Below are 27,705 nucleotides of genomic sequence, written 5' to 3'. Positions count from 1 at the left end.
AACAACTGAATGTTTAACGCTGGGCTTGTTTAAATTCCAAACCCTACGTTTTCAGTACAATAAATCTTCTAACTGAATGCATTGTATCCATCAGCGCCAGTACTTGCCAAGTGCAACTTTCTGAAACTCAGAAAAGCGCACGTCACGATCCAGACCTTCTATGTTTGTACTATGAGTTCACAGGTTCCTGCTTTTACGTACAGTAGGTACTGGAAGAATATAAGCCACATATTTTGCAGAAAATTCAAAATGACTGTGGGATGATGCAGCTTTAAATTACTGGCTGTTATAAAGAAAATGCTGCAGCACTGGACCTGTCGGTGAGTTTGCATTGGGTGGTGATGAGTAATCTGTTTGTTGTTTTGAAGGACCTATAGAGGACAGTAATTATCAAAGCAAGACGGTTCCTGGACAGTGATAATGGGGTTGGGAACCTTAATAAACTGTCTGTGTGTATGTGTACGTGCATGGCTGTGTGTGTTTGTACATGCATGTGTGTGTGTGTGTGTGTGTGTGTACATGCATGTGTGTGTGTGTACATGCATGGCTGTGTGTATGCGTACATGCATGTCTGTGTGTGTGTCTGCATGACCATGTTTTTCTATGCTTGTCTTTGCCTTTTCCGTGTCAAAGTAAACAAGAGTAAAGCTTAAGGTTAAGCTCAAGGCCATTTATAAATCCCTTTCTTATAAGATTTAACTTAGTGAGACAAAGCTCCCTAAACATGTCCTCAGACAAACTGGCTTAGCAGCACCTTGCAATGTGCAGTCTGAGCGTGAGGCTCTGTATCTGCCCTCTGCATCATGACAGAGGTGTGTACATGGTACACCACTAAGCACCAAGCAGCCACTTTTAATAAAAACGTTATTTAATAGTGAGGCTGATTGAGTGTTGATTCCAATGCGTGCTGCCCCTATGTCAGTCTGTCATTAATGATCCTTTTGTTTTTTCACACTTATTACAAAGTGCCTGGTCTGCTTTCCATACCCTCTGCTGGATGTGTGATATGTGTTATACATTCATAGTATCATTTTTCAGCATGTTGACCAACTGTGACCAATGAAAAACAGTTTCCAGTGTTTTCTTTATTTGTATTTTTGTATTTATTTCTAAGTCATCATGAAAGAGCAGAAAAAGCAGAACATTGTCAATCTATACAGTACTTGCTGAAGCTCTTATTTACATAGAAAAATACAATATATTATTCTGTTAAACTTAAACAAACCACTACTGTCATGTCACTTGTATGTAATAGAAGACAGCCCCCCGTCTTTACCCATATGGAAAGAAAATGCACTTTCCATATATTGCTTAAAATATACCAAAAATAGTGGTCACAGTTTGCCTAAAGCGAGTTACTGAGACGCCTGCAATGAGCACAGCGCTATCGTCTCTGACAACTGTTTGATTTTCTGTCACAAGACAGGCATGCTAAATGATGATTTATTATCTAACCCTAAACATTAGGCAGCTCTCTGACACACAGGGTTCCAAGGGGTGGCAGTGATTGATAGTCACTCACACCTGCATCATTACTGAACCTGCAAACAGTTGTTATTGGGTCTTCCCAATTCAAAAGGTGCAACATGCAAGCCAATTCAAAAGGTGCAACATGCAAGCCAATTCAAAAGGTGCAACATGCAAGCCAATTCAAAAGGTGCAACATGCAAGCTGTTGGTTATCCTTGCTACATCAATGCATACTTGGGGAAACTATCGTCAATAATCATTGACCACAGATGATCATTACTGGCTAAGCGTATCCTTCACCCTTGACGTATACAAGCTTTTCTTATTAAATACTTATAGATGGTATTATCAAAGTGAGAACGATCGTCAGTTCCCATTTGTCCACATCATTTATTATACATATTCATGGCTTTTAAGGAGTTGAATATCTACACTCACACACACACACACACACACACACACACACACACACACACACACACACACACACGTATATATACAGTTTATAAATTATATTAAATATGTATATCTGCATGCTAATATACTGGCCTATAAAAACTTTACGGGTATTCAAAAAATAAAGATTGGGGCTGAACTGCACCCCCTTTTTAAGGTGCCCATCAGCAACAGCTGTGTATGCTATGAAGATAGAGGAAGGGAAAAGAAGAGATTCCGATTACAGTGCCAGAGCCGGAAGAGGGGCAGGGATGTTACAGGAGGAGGGGCAGGGAGGAGGGAGGAGAGAGAGGGATGGGGTCAGACCCCCAGCTGCTTGTTCATCCTGATGAGGGCATCGTTGACGATGTCCAGTTCGTGCCGCAGATCCTTCACCACGGCGGTGATGCTCTCGGTGTCCTTCAGGATCTCCACGCTCTGTGTGTAGGGGTTGTAGCGCACACTGAACGGCCGCTTGATGGTCTTTGCAAACTCTCTGCATGCACAGAACAAAACACGTTTGCACGTTTGGCACGGCTGGCACGGCTGAGTTTCATGTTGTTTGCGGTGGTGTTGTGAGTTGTTTGCTGTCACTGTTGTAAATGAGAATTTGTTCTCAATTGACTCATCTGAATAAATAAAGGTTGATTTACACTGACAGATCCACGCAAAGGCCACATACGATTAACAGATGAGTGAATGGACCGAGAGGTGGATAAATAGATTTCTGTATACAAAACAAATCAGTTGGTTTACTATACTTTTTATAAATAAATACAATTCTGTCATTCGTAGCATGTATGTGGGTAGGAGCTTATGCAGAAGGAGTTCCCCTAGATGCCTATTCTGTATGGTGGGGATGGGGAGTAAATAAGTGCTGTAGACCCGTTCATTATAGTCAGACCTCCCCTTCAGCGTAGGTGCAAAGCCGTCCTCACCTCATTTTCTCCTTGGCTTCCTCAAAGCTTTCTGACACAAAGTAGACATCCTGGAAGGTGGTGATGATGCACTCTTGTTTGCAGGTGACCCTGGGGTCGAACAGCTTCACTTTGGACTTCCCGGAGAGAGCGTGCTGCACAGCAACAAGGGCAAAGGAATATTAATGGCACGTCAGTGTGTGGGTTCATTGGACTCTCTAGCGAAGCATGGTCAACGTGCAGGAATACATTGGCAAGCAAAGTAAAAGTACTGAAATCGAAGGTATATGCATGTGAACTGCATGTCTAATTACTGTGATATTTGTTACTTTAACAGTATTATTTTGCATCGTTGCACATATTTCCAGCTTCATATTACTCCCTGACTCCTGACTAAGTGTAATCCGCATTCCTCCTCACCAAGTTCATGCTACACTGGGACTCAAAAGCAAGGCTAATAAGACAGTCCTTATATCCCTCTGAGTTCAGTATGTGATTCCAAAGGAGAGGATAATGCTCTGTTAGTGCAGTCGTTCACAGCGCACTGAGCTGTATTTATAAGACCCACTAATAATTTATCAATACGTCCACTGAACCTGCTTTTTAAATCTGTTTTTTGCTCCAGACGTTCTCTCCAAAAACAAATATTTAGAAAAACAAGCATTGCGAGGAGTCCTTCAAAAGAACCTTTTTGTAATATACAGCTAGGGGGTTACTAAGTAATAACATTGTTATAAACTAACTAAGGTGTTTGCAATCCTGCTGTACTCACTTTGAGTTCACTGATTGAGGACAGCAGCCCGGCCCCATAGGCTCTGAGCTGCCCCTCCTGCTTGCACAGGCCGAACTCCACTGTGAAGAAGTAGCACTGAAGACAAAAAACACATTGAAGAGTCAGGTATATAGAGAGAGCGTCACTGAAAACAACAAACACACACAGCATTGAAGAGTCAGGTATATAGAGAGAGCGTCACTGAAAACAACAAACACACACAGCATTGAAGAGTCAGGTATATAGAGAGAGCGTCACTGAAAACAACAAACACACACAGCATTGAAGAGTCAGGTATATAGAGAGCAATCTGAAAACAACAAACACACACAGCATTGAAGAGTCAGGTATATAGAGAGAGCGTCACTGAAAACAACAAACACACACAGCATTGAAGAGTCAGGTATATAGAGAGCAATCTGAAAACAACAAACACACACAGCATTGAAGAGTCAGGTATATAGAGAGAGCATCACTGAAAACAACAAACACACACAGCATTGAAGAGTCAGGTATATAGAGAGAGCGTCACTGAAAACAACAAACACACACAGCATTGAAGAGTCAGGTATATAGAGAGAGCATCACTGAAAACAACAAACACACACAGCATTGAAGAGTCAGGTATATAGAGAGAGCGTCACTGAAAACAACAAACACACACAGCATTGAAGAGTCAGGTATATAGAGAGAGCATCACTGAAAACAACAAACACACACAGCATTGAAGAGTCAGGTATATAGAGAGAGCACACTGAAAACAACAAACACACACAGCATTGAAGAGTCAGGTATATAGAGAGAGCAGTCACTGAAAACAACAAACACACACAGCATTGAAGAGTCAGGTATATAGAGAGAGCAGTCACTGAAAACAACAAACACACACAGCATTGAAGAGTCAGGTATATAGAGAGAGCATCACTGAAAACAACAAACACACACAGCATTGAAGAGTCAGGTATATAGAGAGAGCGTCACTGAAAACAACAAACACACACAGCATTGAAGAGTCAGGTATATAGAGAGCAATCACTGAAAACAACAAACACACACAGCATTGAAGAGTCAGGTATATAGAGAGAGCATCACTGAAAACAACAAACACACACAGCATTGAAGAGTCAGGTATATAGAGAGAGCGTCACTGAAAACAACAAACACACACAGCATTGAAGAGTCAGGTATATAGAGAGAGCATCACTGAAAACAACAAACACACACAGCATTGAAGAGTCAGGTATATAGAGAGCAGTCACTGAAAACAACAAACACACACAGCATTGAAGAGTCAGGTATATAGAGAGAGCGTCACTGAAAACAACAAACACACACAGCATTGAAGAGTCAGGTATATAGAGAGAGCAGTCACTGAAAACAACAAACACACACAGCATTGAAGAATTGAAGAGTCAGGTATATAGAGAGAGCAGTCACTGAAAACAACAAACACACACAGCATTGAAGAGTCAGGTATATAGAGAGAGCATCACTGAAAACAACAAACACACACAGCATTGAAGAGTCAGGTATATATATGAAAACAACAAACACACACAGCATTGAAGAGTCAGGTATATAGAGAGAGCGTCACTGAAAACAACAAACACACACAGCATTGAAGAGTCAGGTATATAGAGAGAGCGTCACTGAAAACAACAAACACACACAGAATTGAAGAGTCAGGTATATAGAGAGAGCGTCACTGAAAACAACAAACACACACAGCATTGAAGAGTCAGGTATATAGAGAGAGCGTCACTGAAAACAACAAACACACACAGCATTGAAGAGTCAGGTATATAGAGAGAGCGTCACTGAAAACAACAAACACACACAGCATTGAAGAGTCAGGTATATAGAGAGAGAGTCACTGAAAACAACAAACACACACAGCATTGAAGAGTCAGGTATATAGAGAGAGCGTCACTGAAAACAACAAACACACACAGCATTGAAGAGTCAGGTATATAGAGAGAGCATCACTGAAAACAACAAACACACACAGCATTGAAGAGTCAGGTATATAGAGAGAGCGTCACTGAAAACAACAAACACACACAGCATTGAAGAGTCAGGTATATAGAGAGAGCAATCTGAAAACAACAAACACACACAGCATTGAAGAGTCAGGTATATAGAGAGAGCATCACTGAAAACAACAAACACACACAGCATTGAAGAGTCAGGTATATAGAGAGAGCGTCACTGAAAACAACAAACACACACAGCATTGAAGAGTCAGGTATATAGAGAGCAATCTGAAAACAACAAACACACACAGCATTGAAGAGTCAGGTATATAGAGAGAGCGTCAATCTGAAAACAACAAACACACACAGCATTGAAGAGTCAGGTATATAGAGAGAGCGTCACTGAAAACAACACACACACACATAATAATAATAGCAACAACAAGGAAAGTAGTGTGTTTGCAGTGTTTTGAAACTAACTCACCGTTGCCAGTTTCTGCACAGCCTCATCCGAGGCCCCGAGAGAAGCCAGTCCAATCTCCTGGGAGAACTGGGCGAAGCTCGGCTCGGCCAGCAGGGGAACGTGACCCAGCAGTTCGTGACAGGTGTCCCTGAAACAGCAAGACAACACTTCAGCACACGCGCCCCAACAAGGGCCTGATCTAAACACTGACCGACCTGAATACCACTGTCGTTTACATCACGGTGTCACAAGAACATGAGAAACCGAGAGGAGGCCATTCTGCCATCAGTGATCGTCCTGTACTTAGTAGGTGGCTGCTCTCAAAACTTTGTCAAGTAAGGTCTTAAAAGATCCCTATGATTCAGCCTCGGTTAGGTAACCCATGTTACACCAAAGGGCAATAGCCTCCACTTCTCTGCCTGTACTTGTTTTACGATGCATTGCTATTGTTTTGCTACATCTGCAGTAGCAAGGAATAGACATGCAATACAAGTCTGAGAGCAATAACATGCTGGATTATAATCCCACTCTTGTAATCCTAAATAAGAAGGAATGCAACCCTCTTAAAGCTGTATAGCAATGCAGAAAGAAGCACTCACGGCTCGGGTGTGTAGAGCGGGTCGGAGCTGTGCCGCACGTACTGAGTGCAGTGGAAAACTCGGAACGCCAACCCTGCCAGGAAATCTCGAGGAGACAGGTACCCCGCCACGGGCCGGATAGTAAAACCAGTGTGTTCTGCAACACACAAAGCAACTGCCCTCACACACTGCGTCTGAACTCATATGAATGCTGTTTTGTTCATTAATTAGTGCATTACTATAGTTAAGTATTAAACAGGAGAAATACATTTTATTTAAAAATGGTTTATTTGGGAAAGCCATATGAGCCACATTTATATCTTTTACAACAGCGTCCTGATGAGAACAGCACCAGGTTACAGTTTTCAAGAAAGAAAAAAAAAAGAAAATATATAAACACACAATACACTGTGTATATTAAAATGATGCAATACATACACAAGGCTTTGTCAAGTACTAAAACACGCGTTTCATTGTGAGGTCTCTGAGTTAAGTGCAGCAAGTAAACAGATCCAGACTGAAACAGCAGCAAAAGCAAAAACCTGCAACTCTTTTTGCAGTAGGTGTTATAAAATATTTTGTGTCACAGACATCGCGCAAGCTGTAGTCACAAGTGAACTCCTGAAACAGCCTGTTTAAGTAAACAGGTCATGTGTTTATATGCCCCTTTAAAAAGAATCAGGTTCCAATGATAGTTCCTTCTATTAGCAGGTGATAAATTTAATCTAAGGTACAATGATGTGCACTGATGAACAAATCTACAGATCCTATTGTACATTGTACCAATCTTCTTCAGTGACTCCTTACTAGCATTTCTATAAATCACACCATTGTCGTCTAGAATAGGGAATAAAAGTTGTTGAGCTCATTTAAACCATGCTATAAAGTTTAAACAATGTCGCTGACATCTTTAATATGTTTTTCAAATTTAAGAGATGTGTTTAGAGAGGTCAATTAACATTTCAATCCAATTAACAAGAAAAAAAGACAAGAACAAAGACAAGAAAAAACAACCAAACAGGAACTCCACTTCCACTCTGTCCTCATAGGGAATCGGGGTGATGCTGTGCTCTCCACATTCAAAAGACAATAGATAAATAGACATCATACTGATAGACAGTGAGGGAAGACTGGCAGTTGGAAACATGACATCGGGACGATTGAAGAATCGTGAGATGTCCTCTCAACAGCTCCTTACCCTTGAGGAAGCGCGAGACGTCCTCAAGCTGCGGGATGTTGTCCTCGCGGAAGCCGCAGTGCTTGGAGAGCAGCGGCAGGTTCTTCAGGTACTCCTGGCAGGCGTGGTTGGGGTAGAGCTTGTGGAGCTCCTGAAAGACCGTCCTCCACGTCTGCACCTCCTCCTCTGTGAACTCAATCCGAGGAATGGGATCGCCGCTGGGCAAGTAGGTAGAGAGAGGAGAGGTTTAACATCTGCGACCGATCTCTCTACTCAACAGGGGCCGCACAATATTCAATGATTCAGTGTTTCTGGATCTCTGCATTTCATTATAGCTGCTTTTAAGATTCTAGATTCTAGACGTTTGAAACATTGTTCTGTGTGTATAACACGTGTTAAAAAACAACTTACCATTTGTAGCTCATTGCCAGGTCTGCAAAATACTTCCTCCTCTTTCGGTAGACATTATCTTTAAAACCCTAAATATCAAAAGCAATTATTAGATCAGCTGTCATTCATATTTACAACAATAGTAAATGCCACTAATTACTTAATCTAACCCTTCATTGAATCATTAACCAATTGAATTGGGAAATGGCTCTGGGCTGCACAATTCAGTAATGAAAGGGACTGGACTGCAAATATTGAACGAGCCATAAGTGAGTTCCTCTGTAGGAGATACAGAACTTCATAGAGCCAGAGGAAGAAGATATACTTACAGGGTGATCTGCATCCAGATCAGATCCATACATCAGCACCCGATTCGCAGATTTATCTAAATCAGAGATCCTCTTGGGAAACCACGGCACACCCTCCATAACTATAGAAACACATAAATGAACATCATCACGTCTCAAAGATTCAGCTCCATGGTGACTCTCTTCAGTGTGAGTTGAATGTTCAGCCTCTCTAAGATTCGGGATGCATGGTATGACTTTGTGTCATGGGAAGCAGCAGAGACAGGATCTCTCACCATCGTCAGGGAAGCTGGAGTTGTCCGGCGGGTCCATGGACACGATGTTGACGTGAGAGCAGAGGAGCTGGATGATCTCGTTCAGCTGCTCCCGGTTGCTGTCGCAGTCCACGAAGATCTCAAACTCTGAGCTCCGTCGTTTGGACTTACGGGACTCAATGTGCACCAGGTTTACATGTTTCTCCTGCAGAAAAAGCAAAAAGCAGCAAACCTCTCAGAACAGGACTGGGTGGGATGACCTAAAATCTAATCCAGACACTACATCTGTGGACCAATGCTCTTTTAGAGAGCTCTGCAGAACACCCGGCTATTAAGAGCTTAGCACCTAAAGGTGTTAAAGTATCATACCACTACTCATCTATCCAACAAGAAAGAGGATAGTGGACATAGGTATAGGACAGCTTGTAGGAGGTGTGAGGTGGGGGGGGCAGTCTAATATTTTGTAAATGTGGGTGAACTTGAAATATCAAACACCTTTTGAACACTGATTACCTGAAAGAGCTTTAAAGCCTTCACCAGTCTGCCAACCTCATTCTTCAGTGAGAAAACTACCGCTGCCCTCCCCCGGTCCAAGGAGGTGATCTTATTCTCTTTATTCTCTTCGATTTTGCAGAAGTTGGACTTGTTTATCTACACCAAAGGGGCACAAACAAAAACAAGACAGTGAGTGGCTTGTGGTCAGAGCAGCTCGTGAGCCCTGTATGCTCCAGCAGGTGAAACGAGGAGCAGAGACGATCTCTTTCAAGAAACCTTCACTTCCAGCACAAGATTCTTTTTCAACCAGATCCTGCTGGGTTTCAATTGAACTATTGGCTGTGGCATCATCACCCTAATTTTGGTTTAATCAAGGACCTGGTTAGTTGGTTGGTTGGTTGGATCTAGGTGCTGTAGTGGAGGTGTTGGTGGGGGGGGGATAATTGTTATTAAAGAATAAACAGAGATCAAATAGTCACCATAGAGTATTGTGCTATAGGGTTCAAGTCTAAATAAAAGGTGGCAACAGACAGGAATAACCACAAGCAGTCTTTAGTGGAAAAGCATGTTTATGTTTGGGAGGGGGGTATTTACATGGAACACAGATCAAAGAATCACTGTTAGATGCTTGGTTATATGCTTCAAGCTTTTTGGTCTTAAAAAAAGCAAAAGAATTAAGAACCAGAGTTAGCTGGAAGAAGAATGGCAACGAAGATTGAGCTGGAAGAGAACGTGATCCCACCACTGCCTGATCAATAACCCAATCAGCTGTAATCAGATCAATGCTCTTACAATTGAATACAAGGGTGGGCTTGTATTCGAACGTGGTGTTCATGGCACTGTTGACTCCACGTGAGGTAAGACAGCATGTTCACTTCATGGCTGCACGTAGAAACTTTCCATTTCCTTCAAGTGCAGGGCGGATTTAAGACTCACATGGCCATACTCACAAAGCACTTCAGTTTTAACTAGCTTGTAAAACGAAAAAAAAGCGAATTGATGTAAAGCCCTTTAACATTAACATTGTGTTTTCATTTTAAAAAAGAAAGTGGTGGTAACTGAATATGCCACAGAGCCTAGAAATGCGCATTCTACCCGTATAACCACACGCAGCTGAGAGGCGTGGATACAAGACACTCGTAACATTTTCGCTCTATTCTATTTATTATGGCTGCGTTCAAATGGGCAGGCTGTTATGTCTAAATCATTTGCACAGGGGCAATAAACTGGTAAATTCAATTTTAAAAAAGTGCCTACTTTAAACAAACCCAAGCAGTTATTGTGGCAATAGGTTGATGTTTTAATTAGTGGCTTGCCAGTTGAAGAAGGCTTGGTTGTGTAAATTAAAATCGCTCTGTTTGCGTGCATCGTGATATGCTGTGTGTTTTATTACGATATACAGCGCTATAACAGTGCATACGGTTCGTGTTAGCCTTTCCACGTTTCTCCAAAGGGACTGAATCACTTTGTTAAACAATGCTGTTTATCCACGTAGCCTGTCAATGCCTTGGTACCAGCCGCTCAGAAATAAATTCGAGGGATTTCAATAGGCTCTGAATTTTAATAATCCATGAAGAGTAAACTTCCACCTTCCGAGTGAAAAGTAATCGAATGGGTTACTTGTTTAAAACAACACTTACTGGGTTGATAAAAACCAATAACAAAATAATCAAGAAGAATGCAAAGATCAAGGGCATGTACATTAATTGTACGTTTTAATAAAATACATTTTTACGAATTAGCAAAAAATTAGACCTGAAATATTCCTCCTGATTGTTACAGTTTTTCTGGGCTGCTTGTTCATTGAGAAGCTAAAAGAGTTCAAATGCGTAGCCACGTTGTATCCCGTTCATATTATTATAATTGGATACCTCTAAGTGTAAAGTTGTATTATTATTATTATTATTATTATTATTATTATTAGTAGTAGTAGTGTTATTATTATTATTATTGTTGTTGTTGTAATAATAATAATAATAATAATAATAATAATAATAATAATAATAATAATAATAATAATAAAAACGACTATCCTATTCAAAAAGTCCTAGGGTTTCTTTTTTTTTTTTAATGAATACATTCAGCGGCCCGCTAACCAATCTCCTGCAATGTATATTTAACACAGAGTTGTGTCTCCGTGGCAAATCTCACTATTGAAGTCTTTGAATTAGTTTGCCTTTAACAGGTAGCATCCTGCCTATTCAGTAAAGCCGTGGTGTTTTAGGACTAGCCTATCCCATTGGACGTGGTTCCTTTGTAGGACTGAAACTCAACTGGAACACGGCGCGCTGTTTATCAAGCCAGAACGGCCACAGCTCCCTTTTGCGTGGTAATACTTTTCGTCCTGGCTTGCTAGAAGTCTTTGTAAACATCGCCATTGAGGGAGCCAGTTCTATTCTCGCCTACGCAAACCCGAGAGCACTAACAATTCCATACTTACACAGACATCCTCTGTAGTTATCATATTTGATAATGGTTCAAAAGTCATACCGAAGCACATGGCTATAGAACCCTCAGCAGCATATAGGTTGGATGTGGCCACCCTGTTAACCAGACCGAGCACTTCTAGTTCTTTACTTTGCGCGCCTCTCTCCTTTACGCAGGGGTTCGTCGGGGTGCGCACAATTGCCTGCGTGTCCCTGTGTTTCCTTGCTTCTTGGCAAATGGCAAAGATACCTCCCTTCGCCTTGCTACCCAAAGCATGCCACGGTTTATTTAATTTAATTAAGGCGAGGTTATGCGTCTGGCTGTTGGAACCTGCTTAATGCGATCTCATTCCAAGCACAGGCAAGCCTATTATTAGCCCCTGCTTACCGAAATCTGACACACACGAGATTAAGAACCTTATCCCCTGGCCGAACTGTAATTAATCAGACGAGTAAAGTTACTGACTTGGGTTTAATGAGCTCGTTTCATGCAATGCTGTAGTCTATGCAATGATTGTTCATAACATGTTGCACTGACTGACTGCAGCGCCCGTCAGGTTTTCTTTTGTGTTATATCGTGTAGAGCAGCAGTGTGTGTTAATCACTGTAATATTACACGGACATCCCAATTTCATCAGTATCTGTAAAGGCAGTGCAACGCACAACACTGCCCAGTACATCATCAATATTATTATTATTATTATTATTATTATTATTTATTATTATTATTATTATTATTTCTAGACATGCATTTATAAAACTAATATGTTTTGTAACTCAACAGAATCCCTAATACTCGTCCGGGAAACACGATTTCAGAAGAGTCGCATCTATCTGTCTGACTTCTTATTAATGAGAAACCTGACAAACTTAATCAAACTCATAACAGCCGCCTGGCAAACCCGAGAGTCTCTTCAAATTCAAAGACCTGGTTTCTATCTTTGTTATTATTATTGAAAAGTTTTGTTTTTTTAAGTCTGCAAATAGACATGTATTAAGGGTGGGGTGAAATGAAATGTGGCTACGGTATTAAAAAGGTACCAAAAACCTCCATTTGATCATGCAGATAAATCCAGATTAATTAGCTATTGCAAAGCTGTTTAACAACTGCGATATGTGTGCAATACGATAATTAAATTAGCGATATACAGGTAATAATAATGAGACCATCATACGCATTCCAGTGTTGGTTAATACCAATTGCACAGCTATAGGCGCTGTCAAAATTTGTTGGAACGCATAATTTTGTTAGATTTAGTTATATATATATATATATATATACTCGATATTATATATAGATATATATAGATATAGTATATCTATATATAAACGCGACGGTGACCACGGCATAATAAACAACACGCGGTATTAAAGTTGAAGCAGGAAGCGCTATTTACCTCATTGCTGAGTTGCTTTTCTTCGAAGGCTGTGTTCATAGAGTCGAAAGACCTTCCTCTCCTCGTTCCATCAATCCTGGAGTACATACCGCGGTGTGGTTTCAGTGACGGGTGAGTGTGTGAAAGCAATCGTGTTAATAGCTGAGCTGTGGTTTCAGTGACGGGTGAGTGTGTGAAAGCAATCGTGTTAATAGCTGAGCTGTGGTTTCAGTGACGGGTGAGTGTGTGAAAGCAATCGTGTTAATAGCTGAGCTGCGGCTCGCTGTGGTCTGTGCTCTGCGCGCACTGCGTTGCGGTATTTATGGAGAGGGACGCTTAGCGCACAAAGCTTTAATCCCCCCCGCACCCCAAAGCTAATGGAAAAAATGCAACACGCCACGTCATGCCAGCATTAACAATGTACCCACATCAAAACACGAAGAAGAAAAGACGTAACAGCACGGTGACAAAACATATGCAAATCGTTGATTTTTTTAACCATGTCTTTCGTTTTTAGACCCCTTGCAGCCCTTAATATTGACGATTTGGGAAGCAGCGAAAAAGGTTGACGCATTAGCGTGTGTTGTGCGAGTTTGTGTTCATCGGTGATTTTTTTTCAATTGTTCAATTTCAATAAATAGCCCGTGCTTGAGCGGTAGAAAAAATTGCCTGGACGCGAATGCGTTTCAGGTATGAGGAATGAGGTCGTATTGTTCTGAGTAGGTATTGCTATGATGTTTTGGCGTTTAATGATATCCATGTATTGCATGTCTTACACAGTTAAACGCACATTAGACAATTATCGTTTAATGTACCTCGTTCAATCCCAGACCAATAAGTAAACGTCTGTATAGATTAATTAAAAAAAAAAAGTTTTACTCTCCAAAACATAGGCCACTATATGGTGTATGTCTACTTTTCATATTTAAGTATTCCATGCGAAGAGATATGGCTACTCTGCCACACCTATGGACACAGGGCTCAACCCCTGGACAGATATTTTAACACAGACCCTTTTAATACAGACCCTTTTAATACATGCCCTTGTAATACAGAACCTTTTAATACAGACCCTTTTAATACATGCCCTTGTAATACAGAACCTTTTAATACAGACCATTTTAATACAGACCCTTTTAATACAGAACCTTTTAATACAGACCCTTTTAATACAGACCCTTTTAATACAGACCCTTTTAATTCCCTGTATTAATGAACGTGGTTGTTTAGCGCAATCCTGCCCTACTCTTAGCTGATAAAGACCTCAATCAATAGGATGACCGAGTAATTAATTATCTATGGGAATTCGGCATTGCAATATGAAGGTGGTAGTCGAACCTCCCCATGGATCAAATTGGAACAGACTCTATTTTAGGAACTTGTGGGTCAATTGCTATGGAGCGAGCTTTTGGGCGCTATTCTTGAAAATGTAACTTTGTTTGAAATCTGTTTGGATCCTCTGGAACCTGTTTGATGTACCAGTTCGATGTCAAACATGTCAAAATGGAGTTGGGTGTTTTTTGGGGGAAAAAAATGCAATTTTGAATATACGTGTAACAAATGAAATGTAAGGAACATGAACGCTTTCCTTACCAAAAAACGTGAAAGCATTTTGAATACATTACATTATTATTATTATTATTATTATTATTATTATTATTATTATTATTATTGAAGGATACAAGCTATACTATATCGGATATTACTACCTTAGTACTAGTTATTTATAGCAGTTTCCATATCTTTTGTAAATGATGTATGTTTTAGATTCTTGTTTTTCTTCATAACCCTAATAGAAAATATAGTATTCTGCAACTTGAATTCGGTATTAAAAGAACCAAGCCCTCACCCGAACCAACCAGAACATCAATGTAGCAAACTGTCACCGGCTCCCCACGGATCGGACCTCGTGCAGACTGCCAGTGATATACACAAGTAAACGTGGAAACACAGCCCGTGAGATAATGAATAGAGCATTGATTATAGCGAGGCTCGATTGTAATACTTTACATACAGCGTGCAACTTTGAACCCCTGGATATTGTGCAGTGGTCTTTGTCTCTACACCAGTGTTTATGATTCGCTTGCTTCCCCTTTTTAAAAATATATATATATATATATATATATATATATATATATATATATATATATATATATATATATACATAATGTTTTCCGTATAAAAATATAGCAATCGTGAGCACGAATAATCGTGCTGTTATTATTATTATTATTATTATTATTATTATTTTATTATTTTAATAATAATAATAATAATAATAAACCCTTTTATCCGTCTCAAGGAAGAAGTCGATTTGCCTCAGGTTCCCCTGTTTTTAAGAGCGTTGTGAAAGAGCGAGGCAGAGGAAATGAGTATTTTAATGCACTTTTCCGGTGTGTTGCTCTTGAGGAAGTTTTCCTATTTGCTTCCCTGGCGATAACTCTTAATTAAACACATAGCGCCTGTTTGTTTTGACGCGTGTTATCAGTTCACTGACACATGCATAAGCCCGGTTGCGCATTTCTTGAACTGTTATTCATTGCTGCTTCCTTATGCAAATCCTGGATGAAGCGCGTTTGCAGTTTTCCCGGCATCTCTATCAATGGATGCAGTTTGTCGACGGTGTAACAGTGTTAGTATAACTCCGTGTTTATAAGCCGGCATGTTTGCTCTTTTCATTATTAATATGCATGGATAACACTATTAGCGCTGCGGAATAAAGCACACGGAAGTTGAGGGAATTGGGGGGGTCTGTTTGAGGTAACGCAATAAAGGGAAATTAAAATATTTGCATTTTTTCATTAACCTGTAATAAACACAGAGCCTTGTCCAAGGGAGTCAGTGCCAAGGGATTCATTACTGTTTACTGTAAATGAGCTGTTTGATTCCGATTCCAGATCCTAATAAGGCTGGGTGATTCGTTTTGTGTTAAATGAACCATTTTGTCAAGTCGTCCTCTCTTGCACAAATATTTAGTGTAGCTATGTAAAAAAAAAAATCTACATACTGTGGAAATTACCTTAAAACTCCATATATTTTCATTGTGTTTATGTTTATTAAAACACAGGTCCTGTTTGCGCTTTTGTTTGGAGTTTCTGTTTTGTTTCAAACCAATATACTAGTCTTAATTTTGACGCTATGGTACTGGTGTTCAATCAGTCAGAGTACTAATCGATAAACTCCATGACTGTTTCGTGGGATCCAACAACCAACTACCCCCCTCTCTCTCTCTCTCTCTCTCTCTCTCTCTCTCTCTCTCTCTCTCTCTCTCTCTCTCTCTCTCTCTCTCTCTCTCTCTCTATCAACAGGCTTATTCAACGTGAATAGAACTCTGACAGACATTTGAACTCATTCTTCCAAACGGAAAAATAAGACAAAAAAAAATGAAAAACAAGTTGTAGAAAGACAGCTCAGTTTTTGAAGTCGCTTTGTGTAATTTCTTAAATCCCATGGCCAGTATCAGAGCTCTCCATTCCCGGCCTCAAGTATACCAAACCAGAATCTTCTTAATGGTTTCAAATTGTAAATGTTTATTTATTTATTACCATGAGCTTAACAGCACTAATAAAAATACAAATACAAATTCTTTGATTGTTCTTTGTATCCGTTGTTATCCCAGTGTTAATGCCTTCAGCTTGCATCTGGTCATGTTGTGTGATTGAAAAAAATGAATATTCCCTAAATGCCATGATTACCCTAGAGAGAGTAGGAAACCACTCCTTTATTTTTACATTGTGGGTTTATTGTAGTGCTGTATTTGAACAGTCATCTGTCTGCTTCAGACATTTCAAACATCTGCCAGCTTGACTTCATTTCTTAAACCGAAATATTGGCTCAGTGAAGTGTTGTTCTATTGACTGCTTGTGTATAAATACCCTGAAAATAGTTAGTCTCTTTCCAGACTGGGGTGGGTGATTCCTGGGCAAAGGTCAGGATCTCCACCTGTCAAAACAGCATGGACAACAAAAAAGCAATCATCTGCCAGAAGCAAATCATCACACATCCATGAATCTGAAAGCATTCATGGGGAATATTGTCGGGGAACAGCACAGTCAGCTGTTCCAGTCTACCAAACAACAAAAGCCTGTAGCAACACCACCTTGGATTGTAATCCAGCTAGACTTGAAGGTTAGTACTATAGGTTCAGGGCCTGGGCATTACGTTAATGGGGAACCTCTATTGTACCACGTCACCTGGTCCTCCGTGCATGAAAAGGAGATGTATGGTTTTATCATTGATTCTTATTAAATTAGATTAGAAATTGAGAAATGTTTGTTTTGTGATTGTATATATTTTTCAAAGGACAGCATGCACCTTGAGGAGCACCCTGTGTGCTCAAATCTCTAAAGCCTATGGTTGACCCTGTTTCAAATCTTCACTGTTGAAAAACAGATTGGGATCTTAATGTACGGTCGGCAATGAAATAGCCTGGACTTGAACCAGTGACCTCCAGTCTGTAAGGTGCATTTGGCAGTCCATGCAGAGTGCCTTTACCGAATGTGCCACTGAGGAGCCCTTATCCTGGTTCTTTTAACAATGCAGATAAACAGGTACATGATGATCAGTAATTGGTTGGGATTATGTGTGTAAAAAACAAACAAACAAACAAACAAAAAACTTCTTGCTTTTTAAAAAAAAAACATTCTTATAACATTTCACTGACTGCAGAGGCTCAGCTGAATTACCTTGCCACCTGAAGGTCATTTACCATGAATTCAGATCCTGTTCCTACGTCCCCTTCTCTTCGATATTACCAGTGAAATCCCAGCTCCGCTGTACAGGTGTCTAAAGCTTAAAGACATTACAGTAAAAGGAATAAGCATCTTTAAACCCTATACAGATGGGATTATCTGACTGACTAATGCTGCCCTTGCTGGGGCTTGTTCATTGATCTGATGGATGCAAAGTCCTCACCATGCACCCAATGAATTGCTTTCCAAGTGCAAGGGTATGGCACAAAGACTTCAGGCTGTCACATCTCTCTACATCTGATTTAACTGCACCGATCCAGACATGTAATAAGCAGGGAGGGGAGCCAAACAATACATTCAGAGGTTATTATACAGAAATTGTTTGGTGCATGTCTTAAGAAGGTTCGGGTTACATTGTCAAAGCATTTACTATCGTCTTTAATTAACCCCCAAACCCTTCCTTTTAATTTTACAAAACTGCTAAACAAACCTGAGAGTGCTAGTAATACTAGTTATATTCATTACTAATATTTAAATCAGAGCATCCTGCAAACAGGTCTTCTCTGTGTTTGTATGACTTGAAATTGTTAATCCAGTAACACTATGCTGATTTAAGAAAATGAACCGGAAAATCCTTACAATGTATCTTGTGTGCAACCAGACTGCAACCACACTGACTTTGTGATGATTGTTTGACCTAAAACAAAAAAAAAGTTTTAAACTTCAAAATAATTTGATTTCCTTTAATGGAGTTGTTTTTGTTCTAGAAAAGTTTGTCCAGTCTCTGTTTAATGCTTTAGTCTGATTTATTTTTACAACATTAATCATAAGCGAATCAAAAGCCTGTTTGCCCCTATTTCTTGTTTCCCTTTTTTGGCAGCTTATTCAGCGGGATGTCGTTCCACTTGAAAGGACTGGAGGTGCAGGATTTTCCAGTGCATGGTGTTTTGGTGAATCAGAATTCATCAGACCTCATCTGTAGACCTGATGAGGTTTGACAAGTAAACACAACATCTAAGGCAGGGTTTATCCAGGTCACTGATGCACTACTGTCAATACAGCACAGAACAGCAGAGCAGAGACTCACAGTCTGAATCAGAATATATACTGCTGTCATAGGAATAACAGCAGGTCAATCAGGGGGATGTCACAGCTGGACTAAAACCCTTGCTCTTTTTAACACTTGTTACAAGTCCTTTAGAGATTAGCTACTAAATATGATATACTTGTTTAGTAAAATGGTTTCCAGCAGTTTGACCCATGCTTAAGCTCCACTTATTATCCCAACTCCAACCCAAGCCTAAACTCTAACCCTTACCCTGGACCTAGACCAAGCCTTAACCCAGCTCTAATTCTAATCCTAAACTCTCAACCTAACCATACCCCGAACATAACGTCCCAGTCTCACCTCACCCTATGGTTTTTTGGTAAGGTACTATATTAAAGACCCACACTCAGGTGAGACATATTACTGGTGGGATCAGTCTTATCACCTCAAATTGCCTTGAGGGTCTCATTCCTCTGATTGCCGAGACCTGATGAAATCAAGTTGGTTGTCCGGCCAGCTTTGAACATGAACAGAAGGTCACATATTCATATCTGTTCACCATTATCTTCTGGCAAAATTGAGTTGTTTTTACTTCCTTTCCTGTAACATAAAACGATGCAAGCACTAAAGCTGCTTTATGCATCGAGGTTCAGTTTGCACCATTGGGAGTGCATGACTATTAACCCATTCAGTGCTTCTTCTAACGTCTCTCAGCAAGCCCCTAAATTAGGTGTCCATACCAAAGCCAGTTCCTCATTGTACTCTGCTGTTTGCAGAATAAATCCCAGGCCAACAGTATTTGCTCTAGCTCTGTTTGACAAACGTATATTATATTACCTCTTTTATGCCGGTGTACACTGTTATGTTTTTTACGAAGGTCAATTGCAATCTCCTGCTGATGAAGGACCTGTGTCACATGAAAGCCAATATGAAGCAACTTGTTTAATCTGTCCCTGTGGAGCAGTGCACCAGGCAGCTGGTCACTGCTTAGCCTCCCAGCTGGGCAGCCCAGGTTCATGGGGTGTGGACAGGAGGGCTGAAGAACAGCTGCATTGCAAGTCTAAACAGTTCAAACCCCAAACATTTGCTGCCGTCTATGATGTTTCAAACTCTTCTGAGCGCGAATTTCTATCTGCACTGTCCTTCAAATCCGATGTTACTGCATGTTATTACTGAACTTTTTATTTGGCACATGGCAACCCGACCACAAGGAACCAAATCCCCCAGGAAAATCTCTTAAACTCTTTTAAATGTTTTTAATCAACATTTAAGCAGTAACTATTTTCAGGAATTGCAACAAACAAACAAACGAGAAGAATAGATGAAAATGCAAACTGTCCATACAAATACACTCAATTTACTCTTTTTTTAAATGGAAGACAGAGTACGATATTCAGTGAAGTACTGATGCACGCACATACATGCTTTTTAAGCTCTTCTGAATATTCAGTTAAGAATAGGACCAATAGCAAGCGTTTGTGAGTTAGTATGCTTGGGTTAAAGAAGAGGACCCTGTGTTTTCAGAACCTGAAGAGCTGTCAGCTGTGTGCCCAAGAGCAGCTTCCAGCTCTCACTGCTCAATTAGCAGCCTTGCTTACCCATATCATTACAGCACAAAAGCACGGCCTCTTTTATGTTCCTTATTGGAAAAACAAATACGCTGTGGCTGCACCTACTCCTATATTTACACATACAATTAATTGTTCATTGCCCACCAACACAAGCCCTTTTTAAATCTGGGATTCATGACTTCAAACAATCTTTCATACGGTCTAAACAACACTGATTAATGCAAATCCAGCCTTTGCTCATCCAGCTGTATTGTAAAACACAATAATAGCTTATAGATATATATATATATGATATATATATATATATATATATATATATATATATATATATATATATATATATATATATATATATATATATATATAGCTCCAGGGGTAAAAGGTTATTGTACCAGCCCTCAGTGTCACCAAGATCCCGGTATTTAACAGACACACACTCACAATACACTGCTACTCATTACTGGACCCTGGGTCTGCTTTTATGTGGCAAAAAGGGAAAGTTAATTTTGCCTATGGGGTTGTTCACCAAAAAAAAAAAAAGAAAGAAAAACAAGGCTGTCTTATTGAACCCTCCCTGCTCCAGCACTGCCATTGTTTGAGTTGCTAAGGCAGAAGGCAGCCCTGTTCTTAACTGTCTAGGTGGCAGCTTAATGGACCGTGTCTCTTTTCTCTGTAGACCTTTGTTAGGCGAACCGACACAAAGGTGGCTGTTTTCCTAGATCAGGAAGAAAGAGCAGCAGTCACTGTATCCTTAATATCAGCAGCTCTAGTCTCTGCTACATCAAGCTGAACAGAGGGAAAAGGGATTGCAGTCACAAACATTACCAGGGCCTTTTATTTGCCAGCTTGTATCTTACAAACAGCATCCTATACATTATCCTTTAACATCCCTTTAAAAGTTTAAGTTTATTATTTTGACTCTAACTTTCTCAACCATGTCTTTTTTTAAAAGCCTTGGCTAGAACCCCTATTCGAACTGCAGCTGTGATGTAGTTACAGGAACTGACTAAACACACCTTCACTGGAGCCGCGCTGCAGACCCGTTGTTCGTCCTGGAACAAACAAAGCACTTCTTTAAATTAGAATGGCGTCTTTATAATAGAGCCCAGAATAAACCAGCATTTAAAATAAGAAACAGCCAATGACGCACACCGAGGCATCAACTTCAGGGACTTGAGTTCTCCACAGAAACCCCAGCTGGCATTAGGGACTCTGCCAGGTAGGGCCGGATCCTGAGTGCAGTGCGTAGTGCACATGCTTAACACCTGTCTGTCGATCAGTCAGTCAGTTGATTGACAGATAGAGTTCTAGTTGCTCTTGCAGAATGAATCCCTCTCTGTGTCCCGTGTGTGTGTGTGTGATTGGATTTCAGTGACACTCATATCCTGAATCCTCATATTTGCACAAGTCCTGTCACGTCCGTGATTAGCTCTGTCCATTGGTTGCCCATGAGCTTGGCAGGAGGCTATCAAGGGTTTTGCGTGAAGATCACAATAGTAAATAGTAAAGGAAGGACCATTTCAAAATATTGTAACATTACCAATGATTTCAAATGTACTTTGAGCAACTGCTAAAAAGGTTAGGTGTGCAGCGTTTTCATCCACTAGCCCTTCAAGCATGGGCTTTCGTCCACTAAGAAAAAAAAATTGGCACAACTACCAAAATGCCAGGACAATGCCAGGATTGATGTGCTCTCGCTCTCTCACTCGGCGAGCCCAGCCAGTGCCTTTATAGCTTACTTTTCATGAAAACTAAACGTTTTGTGAGCCCGCTCCCCTTACGATCATTTTACTATGGGATTTGACAAGTGTTCCCCACACGCCACCTCATATTAACCTGGGGGTACGTTTCCGGTTTTTGGACCCGACAGAGGAAGATGTTGTTGTTGCTGGAGGCTGGAGGCAGCTGGATATTGAGGTTTAAGGGCAGCTGGATTCTGAGTTGCTCTAATTGCTTGGCACTGACAACTAAACAAAAGTCCCTTTTCCTGTTGTTCAGTGGACGCTTTGAGCTGCTTCGTGTTTGTGCACATGTCAGGGGAGGACAGGGCGATCGCTAACCACCCCTCCTTCAAGCCTGAGTAAAGCCTGAACTGAGAGAGTTGGAGCTGACTGGATTACAAGGAATGTTTATCAGCGGCTCGAACAGCTTGCCTCCGAGTTGCTTAGGTGTTAAAGATGAGCAGGAGGGTGTTTGAAGAAGCTTGGAAATCCACCCTGACCGTTGACGTTGCTGACGTCCCCGTTACAAAACGTGCTTCACCAAAAGTAGGTTTAGAGAAGTTCCTGTTTGAAAACAAATAACCTCTTAGAAAGTCTGGGACACTCGATTCACCAAAAATAATACAGAACTGTGGATTTGTCTAAGAAACCCCAGTTTCGGAATCTCTTTTTCCCTCGATTCACCACTGACTTAGTATATGACAAAGCAAATAAGATCACCCCCAAGTTTGTACTACAGACAGTTCTGCCACTAAGGGATAACACTGGCAGGTAGCTTAAGGGGTTAATTATGTAGACATGTTGTAAAATCTGCTAAGCAAAGTTTGGTTAGCACTTGGATGGGAGACCACCTGGCAACACTAAGTCATGTAGGTTTTAAAATGACATTTTACCGTTTAAAAAAAAATAACAGATCTGTTACACAAAATGGGCATCGCTGCATGGCAAGTGCTTTAAACGAATTACGCTGTGACCTCTTTATCATGACTCATCGGCTGTCAGGAGCAGGAGCGTTACTCTCATGTTGGATATGAAGTGTTGCCAACACTCTGCACAAGGATTGCATTCATGCTTCTGTCTGTCACGACTCACAGAGAACCATTACACTGTAAAACGGAAACATTCTCTATATGTGCCAGAACCGCATGCTAACAATTACAATAACAAGCGAGATACTAGCAAGATAAAATAGTGAGACTTTGTAAACAAGTAGGTGATGTTGTTAATAGTTCTGACGTCACGGGGGTATTTGTGAATTATTTATTGTGAAACGAAAGGTGTCAGATTAAAAATATAACTGCAGGCATTGTTTCTGTAAATTGCAATATCTTCCTAGTGACATTAGATAGAGGTGTTCCAGCTCAGGAAATGACCAACATGATTTGATTGCGACAGGTTAAACAATAGTGCTTCCTACCTGAGCCCAGGGGCTGGGGGGGTGAGAGCAGCAGATAGTCTTCTTTGTGGGTAGATGTGAAAGAGCAGGGCAATGCGTGTGTGTGTGTGTGTGTGTGTGTTTATTTTCTAAATTAGGGCCCATATTTTCAAAGTCATACTGTTCTTTAATTACCTCCAAAAAAGTTTACCTATGACACCCTTTTTTTTGTTGCTTCTTGATATCAGCTGGCTTCAGACATTCCTGCACGTGCATGTGCAGATCCTGCACCTTCCGATCCTGCTCCTACCGATCCTGCTCCTTCTGATCCTGCACCTTCCGATCCTGCACCTTCCGATCCTGCTCCTTCTGATCCTGCACCTTCCGATCCTGCACCTTCCGATCCTGCTCCTTCTGATCCTGCTCCTTCTGATCCTGCACCTTCCGATCCTGATCCTGCTCCTTCCGATCCTGCTCCTTCTGATCCTGCACCTTCCGATCCTGCTCCTTCTGATCCTGCTCCTTCTGATCCTGCACCTTCCGATCCTGCTCCTTCTGATCCTGCACCTTCCGATCCTGCTCCTACCGATCCTGCTCCTTCTGATCTTACTCCTTCTGATCCCTCTCCTTCTGATCCTACACCTTCCGATCCTGCTCCTTCTGATCCTGCTCCTTCTGATCCTGCACCTTCCGATCCTGCTCCTTCTGATCCTGCACCTTCTGCTCCTACCGATCCTGCTCCTTCTGATCTTACTCCTTCTGATCCCTCTCCTTCTGATCCTGCTCCTTCTGATCCTGCTCCTTCTGATCCTGCTCCTTCCGATCCTGCTCCTTCTGATCCTTCCGATCCTGCTCCTTCTGATCCTGCTCCTTCTGATCCTGCTCCTTCTGATCCTGCTCCTTCTGATCCTGCTCCTTCTGATCCTGCTCCTTCTGATCCTGCTCCTTCTGATCCTGCTCCTTCTGATCCTGCTCCTTCCTGCTCCTTCTGATCCCTGCTCCCTTCCGATCCTGCTCCTTCTGATCCTGCTCCTTCTGATCCTGCTCCTTCTGATCCTGCTCCCTGATCCTGCTCCTTCTGATCCTGCTCCTTCTGATCCTGCTCCTTCTGATCCTTCTGCTCCTTCTGATCCTGCTCCTTCTGATCCTTCCTTGATCCTGCTCCTTCTGATCCTGCTCCTTCTGATCCTGCTCCTTCTGATCCTGCTGATCCCTTCCGATCCTGCTCCTTCTGATCCTGCTCCTTCCGATCCTACACCCTGATCCTGCTCCTTCTGATCCTGCTCCTTCTGATCCTGCTCCTTCTGATCCTGCTCCTTCCGATCCTGCTCCTTCTCCTTCTGATCCTGCACCTTCTGATCCTGCTCCTTCTGATCCTGCACCTTCCGATCCTGCTCCTTCTGATCCTGCACCTTCCGATCCTGCTCCTTCTGATCCTGCACCTTCCGATCCTGCTCCTTCTGATCCTGCTCCTTCTGATCCTGCTCCTTCCGATCCTGCTCCTTCTGATCCCTCTGCTCCTTCTGATCCTGCTCCTTCTGATCCTGCTCCTTCTGATCCTGCTCCTTCTGATCCTGCTCCTTCTGATCCTGCTCCTTCCGATCCCTCCTTCTGATCCTGCACCTTCCGATCCTGCTCCTTCTGCACCTTCCGATCCTGCTCCTGCTCCTTCTGATCCTGCTCCTTCTGCTCCTTCTGATCCTGCACCTTCCGATCCTGCTCCTTCTGATCCTGCTCCTTCTGATCCTGCACCTTCCGATCCTGCTCCTGATCCTGCTCCTTCTGATCCTGCACCTTCCGATCCTGCTCCTTCTGATCCTGCTCCTTCTGATCCTGCTCCTTCTGATCCTGCTCCTTCTGATCCTGCTCCTTCTGATCCTGCACCTTCCGATCCTGCTCCTTCTGATCCTGCACCTTCCGATCCTGCTCCTTCTGATCCCTCTCCTTCTGATCCTGCTCCTTCTGATCCTGCACCTGATGCTGACTAGGGACCCCTCTCCTTCTGATCCCGACTAGGACGAGGAAGACTAGTGACGAGGAAGACTAGGACGAGGAAGGCTAGGATAGGGCGGGCTAGACCCCCCAGGGCTGATGTTTACACGTGGAAGCCGACCACGTGGAAGCTGAGCCCTACGTCCGGTGAAAGGTGTGGGTTACTCGTGAAGCGGTGAGTTTGACAGCTCAATCCCAAGAGCTCGTTCGCTCAGTGCTCAAGGAGACAGACTCCAGCCCGCCTCCTCTTCCCCCAGCAAAGAGGTGACCCACTGAAGCTTCACGAATGGAAGAATAAACTGCAGCTCTCTCATACTTTTCAAAGCTTTCATTTCTATTTGCTTTAAGCAAAACAGCTTTTTTCACGCTCCCCTTCGCTCCTGGGTCATGCATTACACCAGGTGTGTACAGCTATGGTGCTCAAGGTACGAAGCGCTCCTGATGTGTATTCCGCCTGAACCCTAAATTACTGGAGCCTGATTCGCACAGAACAAAATGGATTCATGCATCTCCCCATTACACATTAGACTTTTTCTTTTCACATTTTGTGGCCTCTGAAGGCAATCCAGTACCCTACCTTCTTTCGAATCTTTTCAACCTGCATTTCATTCCCTCTCCACTCCCTCCCTCCCTCCCTCCAGCCTGCATTTCATTCCCTCTCCACTCCCTCCCTCCCTCCCTCCATTCTGCCATTTCATTCCCCCTCCACTCCCCCCCCCTCCCTCCCTCCCTCCCTCCCTCCCTCCAGTCTGCTTCTATTGAGCGGTGCAGATTTCCATTACAAAGTGCAGAGTGCATATCAATGCAATCTTTAATTAAACAACCTCTTCATGTTCCAGGCTTCGAATAGCTCCCAGTATCATCTGAAAATGTCCTAACCTTTTAAAAAAAGGCTGTCCTTGCTATACAGCAAGCGGATCCACAGCCAGACATGCAGGCAACTGCTTTTCAATTAGCTTTTAAATGACAGCTCCTTTTTAAAATCGCTACACAATGTCTGATATCACAAAGGAGCCATCCCTCATAGATGCAGTTTGCCCACCTAAATGCATTGAAGAAGCTTCAATAGCAAGTGCTGGCAGAAAGAGAGAGAAAGAACAACAACAGATATGGTTCTCTCCATTTCATCTTTTTGGGTAGAAAAAAAAGAAGCAATCTATGTTGAAATCATGCTATTTTTGTACCACGGTAGTTTTATTAATTTTATTCATATATATATATATATATATATATATATATATATATATATATATATATATATATATATATATATATATATATATATATAGGTATGTTACATGTTTTGGCGAACGCTAACTTATATGAAGTGAAAAACAAAAGCATACGCTAATTATCTGTTTGAGTTTTTAAAATGAAAAAAAGGCACTTTTATTTGTTTCATACAAAACATGTACATTTATCTACTGGCGACGCTAACTTATATGAATCGAGAGGTCTTCATTGAAATGCATGGGGTGCCACGAAAGAGAATTCTCCTCTTCCTAGCTTTGCGGGGCATCGTGTCAGTCTGGACAGTAACATTTCATTTAGTTTTCGTCCTTCATTATTCCAAACAACGAAACAATAAGTCTGGTTCCTGTGTCCATGTGCCACAAAAGGTGATGCCAACAGGACTAAAATACTAATAAACTCCACTCAATATAGAAGTGATTTTGACAGTTTATAGTTAGCAAAGGGGCAGGATCCTCTCTGTCTGTCTGTCTGTTTGCCTGCCTCTGATCTCTCTTCAACACAGGCTTGCTGTCCTGGGATCAGGCAGGCAGTTTCATCTAGATCCCACCCGACCCAGTCCTAGCCCAGACCCAAGAATTACTTAAATGTGAGTTAGCTAGCAGGCCATTTCCCTTGGAGCAAAACCAATGAGAGAACATGCAGTGCAATGAAAATAAATCTTACATGCTTATTTCCAGCAGGGGGATCCAAGTCTCCCAGGAGTAGCAACAGCACCTCCCTGTGGAAAGCAAGCATCATGGCAGGTCAGCAGTGAAACGACACCAGTTTATGTGTAAAATAAAACAAGCAAAGACCCACAGGAATCCCAATCAAAGCACAATGAAAGACTGGAATAAGGAATAAAGAGGGAACTACAGGGTTTTCCTTGTTTTGTTTTTAAAGCGCTGTCTTACGTTCACTTCACAAAATATACAATTTTAAAAGGGCACAAAGCGATCTAAGTCAAGGCTGGCCAGGTTAATCCCAGCAATTGTTTCTGAGCCAGGCACAAACACCCTCCTAATCTCACCCCACCCGCTG

General features: G+C 41.7%; 1 protein-coding gene across 2 annotated transcripts; it reads right to left on the bottom strand.

Moving 5' to 3' along the window:
- Positions 1–1,979: 1,979 nt before the first annotated feature.
- On the bottom strand, positions 1,980–13,344 carry LOC121294421 (tryptophan 5-hydroxylase 1-like). 2 transcript variants are annotated; one of them, XM_041218094.1, is made up of 11 exons: positions 13,055–13,344; positions 9,250–9,387; positions 8,758–8,941; positions 8,504–8,604; positions 8,196–8,263; positions 7,806–8,002; positions 6,629–6,764; positions 6,051–6,177; positions 3,594–3,689; positions 2,843–2,976; positions 1,980–2,400 (listed from the first exon to the last, which is right to left on the bottom strand). In XM_041218094.1, the coding sequence occupies exons 1-11, from the start codon at positions 13,139–13,141 to the stop codon at positions 2,226–2,228; spliced, it is 1,443 nt and encodes a 480-aa protein (XP_041074028.1). In that variant the 5' UTR covers positions 13,142–13,344; the 3' UTR covers positions 1,980–2,225. The 2 variants fall into 2 exon arrangements, with proteins under 2 accessions (XP_041074028.1, XP_041074029.1); XM_041218095.1 differs by lacking the exon at positions 1,980–2,400 and adding an exon at positions 2,408–2,497.
- Between the last annotated feature and the right edge of the window lie 14,361 nt (positions 13,345–27,705).

This window comes from Polyodon spathula, chromosome 19, assembly GCF_017654505.1.
Source record: "Polyodon spathula isolate WHYD16114869_AA chromosome 19, ASM1765450v1, whole genome shotgun sequence".
NCBI classification, from domain to species: Eukaryota; Metazoa; Chordata; class Actinopteri; order Acipenseriformes; family Polyodontidae; genus Polyodon; species Polyodon spathula.
Note: the sequence above shows the minus strand (reverse complement) of the source record. Positions and strands in the feature narration are given on the sequence as shown.

What these genes read in the sequence shown, in the direction of transcription:
- LOC121294421 (XM_041218094.1), bottom strand. Translation starts at nt 13,141, where the DNA reads ATGTACTCCAGGATTGATGGAACGAGGAGAGGAAGGTCTTTCGACTCT. An exon ending in CTCCAGCTTCCCTGACGATG is followed by an intron (nt 8,605 to 8,757) that starts GTGAGAGATCCT and finishes GTGTTTCTATAG; the next exon opens with TTATGGAGGGTGTGCCGTGG. An exon ending in CCTCAATCAGTGAACTCAAA is followed by an intron (nt 2,977 to 3,593) that starts GTGAGTACAGCA and finishes GTTGCTGTGCAG; the next exon opens with CACGCTCTCTCCGGGAAGTC.